The sequence below is a fragment of the Penaeus chinensis genome, chromosome 2 (assembly GCF_019202785.1).
Source record: "Penaeus chinensis breed Huanghai No. 1 chromosome 2, ASM1920278v2, whole genome shotgun sequence".
NCBI classification, from domain to species: domain Eukaryota; kingdom Metazoa; phylum Arthropoda; class Malacostraca; order Decapoda; family Penaeidae; genus Penaeus; species Penaeus chinensis.
The window spans coordinates 38943111-38946387 of NC_061820.1; the positions used below are offsets into that span (position 1 = coordinate 38943111).

General features: G+C 47.5%; 1 protein-coding gene across 1 annotated transcript in view; it reads left to right on the forward strand.

Moving 5' to 3' along the window:
- The first annotated feature begins 237 nt into the window (after nucleotides 1-237).
- Nucleotides 238-3277, forward strand: part of LOC125030517 (chitooligosaccharidolytic beta-N-acetylglucosaminidase-like) — a 3696-nt gene continuing 656 nt past the window's right edge. Inside the window, exons 1-5 of the mRNA XM_047620582.1 lie at nucleotides 238-357; nucleotides 1107-1233; nucleotides 1500-2418; nucleotides 2552-2698; nucleotides 2827-3277. The exon at nucleotides 2827-3277 is cut by the window's right edge and continues 71 nt beyond it. Of these exons, the coding sequence (XP_047476538.1) occupies nucleotides 1160-1233; nucleotides 1500-2418; nucleotides 2552-2698; nucleotides 2827-3277 (1591 nt within the window). The 5' untranslated portion in view covers nucleotides 238-357; nucleotides 1107-1159. The remainder of the gene's footprint in view (nucleotides 358-1106; nucleotides 1234-1499; nucleotides 2419-2551; nucleotides 2699-2826) is intronic.

Below are 3277 nucleotides of genomic sequence, written 5' to 3' on the forward strand. Positions count from 1 at the left end.
TTCTGATAATTTTATCTGATAGCGTTCGTTAACATGGGTACAATTAATGATAATATAAATATATATTTCAAATTAAAACAAAATAGAACAATGCACTTATGAAACAATTTTAAAACAAATGATAAAGGTTGTTGAATATATCTTTTGCAAAGGTATTAATTCAAGGTAACCCCCAGCTTTTCCTTACCCCTCCCACGTGATCGATATCTTGTCTCTTAACTGATAAAAATGCAGTCTTGAGAACAGACGCAGATGCTGCAGTTTTACGCTCGTCCTTAAAAGCAGCGCATCTCGATGTTCATACGAGCATAATCTCTCCTCGCCTGGCTTGTTTTAGTTTGTGTTTTGCTCTTCCTGGTGAGTTATGTTCTGGTTGGTTGTGGTTTGTTTGGTCTGTGTTTATTTTGTTTATTAAAAAGAGTTGTTTGCGAAGTCATTTTTTTCTGGTTAGGAGGAAATGTAGAAAACGGATGATTATAATATTTAGAAGGGTGACTTTAATAAACTTAGGTATTTTTTCGAATGTGTATATATAGAAGTAGGAGACATAACAGAGATGTGACTGGGGCGAGTACATTATGTAAAATATTTGACTATTTTGTTATTTTATGATCCATCATTCACTTACAGAAGCTGAATCCATTTTCATGCACGTTGATACCTTAATGGTCATAATCAGTATCGGTATTGGTAACAGTACTAATGCATAGTACTGCTATTTTAATTTTATGACTGCAACTATCATTACAGTCAATGCTGATCTCATTTATTGTAACATATTACCTAATGGGATATATTATATTGTAGGCCTACCATCACTTATATTTTTGTTTACACTTGCTTAGTTTAATTACATGATACGAATTATAATAGTCAAATTTCCAACAACATCGTATAATATACAACAGGACAACATAATTGCAGTACTGATATGTAGTTTATTGTACCATCACAACAAATATCTTATTAAAATATGATTTAGTATAACATGATAGGAAGTGTCACAAAAAAACGTAATTTATGTTATGATTAATGCAATGTCATGTTATCATTTGTCCAAAGACACGAATTGTACGAATAACTTTGATTTTCGCTCTGATGTGCAGGCCTGAAGTCCCCGTGACCAGTTTCTAGTTACTAGGAAATACTAGGACTAGAGATGGCCAGCGTTCCTGTAGTCATACAGGTGGTGGCGGCCGTGCTCGCTCTCCTGCCCTCGGCCTTCGCGCAAGAGTGAGTGGACAGGAGTTTGGTGCCGTGGTCGGCTGATATATATATATGTGTGTGTGTGTGTGTGTGTGTGTGTGTGTGTGTGTGTGTGTGCAAATATGTATTTATATGCATATATATATATATATATATATATATATATATGGAGAGAGGTGCATGTGTTGATAGATAGATAAAGCGATGAATTTTTATTTCCACCATAGATAAGAATTTTTATTTCCACCATAAATACGAATTTGTGTCAGTACCGCGTGCTTCTCCTCCCCCAGGGCCCCGCCGCCGTGGGGATGGGCGTGTGACGAGGGGGTCTGCGTCAAGGGCGCGGCCACGGACGCCACGACCTCCCTGAACCAGTGCAAGCTGACCTGTACCCCGGAGAGCGTCGTGTGGCCTCACCCCGCCTCCATCCTGCACTCTTCGGAGGTGTCCTTCTTCCTCCCGACCAACGTTACGCGGAGAGTGTCGTGCCAGGAAGCGGTGTGTCCCCTCCTGGACCAGGCGATTGACCTCTTCTTGGACAACCTGCAGAGGTACCACCCCGACTACGCCGGCGGGTCTGCGCCCTGGGAGGGTCCCTGGGACGCCAGCATCGTCTCTCACACTCTCGATCTGGACGTGACGATCTGGAACGCTGACGATCGCCTCCACTTGGACACTGACGAGTCGTATCAGCTCTTCGTCACCACCATCGCCGACAAAACGAACGCGCAGATCGTGGCTGCCACCTTCTTCGGCGCTCGCCATGCTCTTGAGACGCTCTCCCAGATGGTGGAGTACGAGGAGGGCGTGGACGCTCTCATGGTGCTGTCATCAGCCACCGTAGAGGACGCTCCCACCTTCCCCTACAGAGGGATCCTCCTGGACACCTCGAGGAACTTCTTCAGCGTGAAGAGCATCGAGCGGACGCTGGACGCCATGGCGGCCAACAAGCTCAACACCTTCCACTGGCACATCACCGACTCCCACTCCTTCCCGATGCAGCTTGAGACCCTCCCCAACATGGCCTACTACGGCGCCTACGGTTCTCGATTCATCTATTCCACTGCCGATATTCGGAACCTGGTGGAATACGGGAGAATCCGGGGCATTCGCGTCTTGCCGGAGTTCGACGCCCCCGCCCACGTGGGCAACGGGTGGCGGTGGGGAGAGGAGCAAGGGTTGGGCAAGCTCGCCGTCTGTGTTAACCGAGTATGAAATGGTCCAATAATTCATCCATTGATGTCAACCTCTGCTAATGAATCTATACACTGAAGCAACAGGTTATATAATGAACCGTTGGTGAAACAGTAGCCAGACATTGATGCATGCCTTTGCCTTGTAGGAGCCTTGGCAGTCTTACTGTGTAGAGCCTCCTTGCGGACAGCTCAACCTGGCCAACCCCAATATGTACGACGTTCTCGGCCAGATCTACAACGAGATGGTGGAGCTCTTCAGCCCGATCGACCTCTTCCATTACGGAGGAGATGAGGTAGAGTAAGCCTTAAAGTTACCAGTTTTACTGAAGTTGATATATTATCCTACTTAATGCTTGTGAGTTAGTGCAAAGCTCCAAATGCCTGAGCAGAGTTGCCAGTGAAAATGCCCGTTGCACTGCAGGTGAATCTCAACTGCTGGAACACCACGGACGAAATCACCAGCTGGATGGACGAGAACAACTTCGGCCGCGACGACGACGCCTACTACAACCAGTGGAGCATCTTCCAGGAGAAGTCCCGCCAGCTCCTTACCACCGCCAACGGCGGCAACGAGGTTCCCGGCATCCTGTGGACGTCCCACTTGACCGAGGAAGGCCGTGCCGACCAGTACCTCGACCCCACTAAGTACATCATCCAGATCTGGACGACCGGGACCGACAAGCTCATCGGGGAGCTTCTGGAGAAGAACTTCCGCGTCATCTTCTCCAACTACGACCACTGGTACCTGGACTGCGGCTTCGGCGCCTGGGTCGGCGAAGGCAACAACTGGTGCAGCCCCTACAAGGGATGGCAGGCCGTGTACGACAACAGTCCTCTCGACATCGCCACTGACCTGACCGGTTCAGCTCACG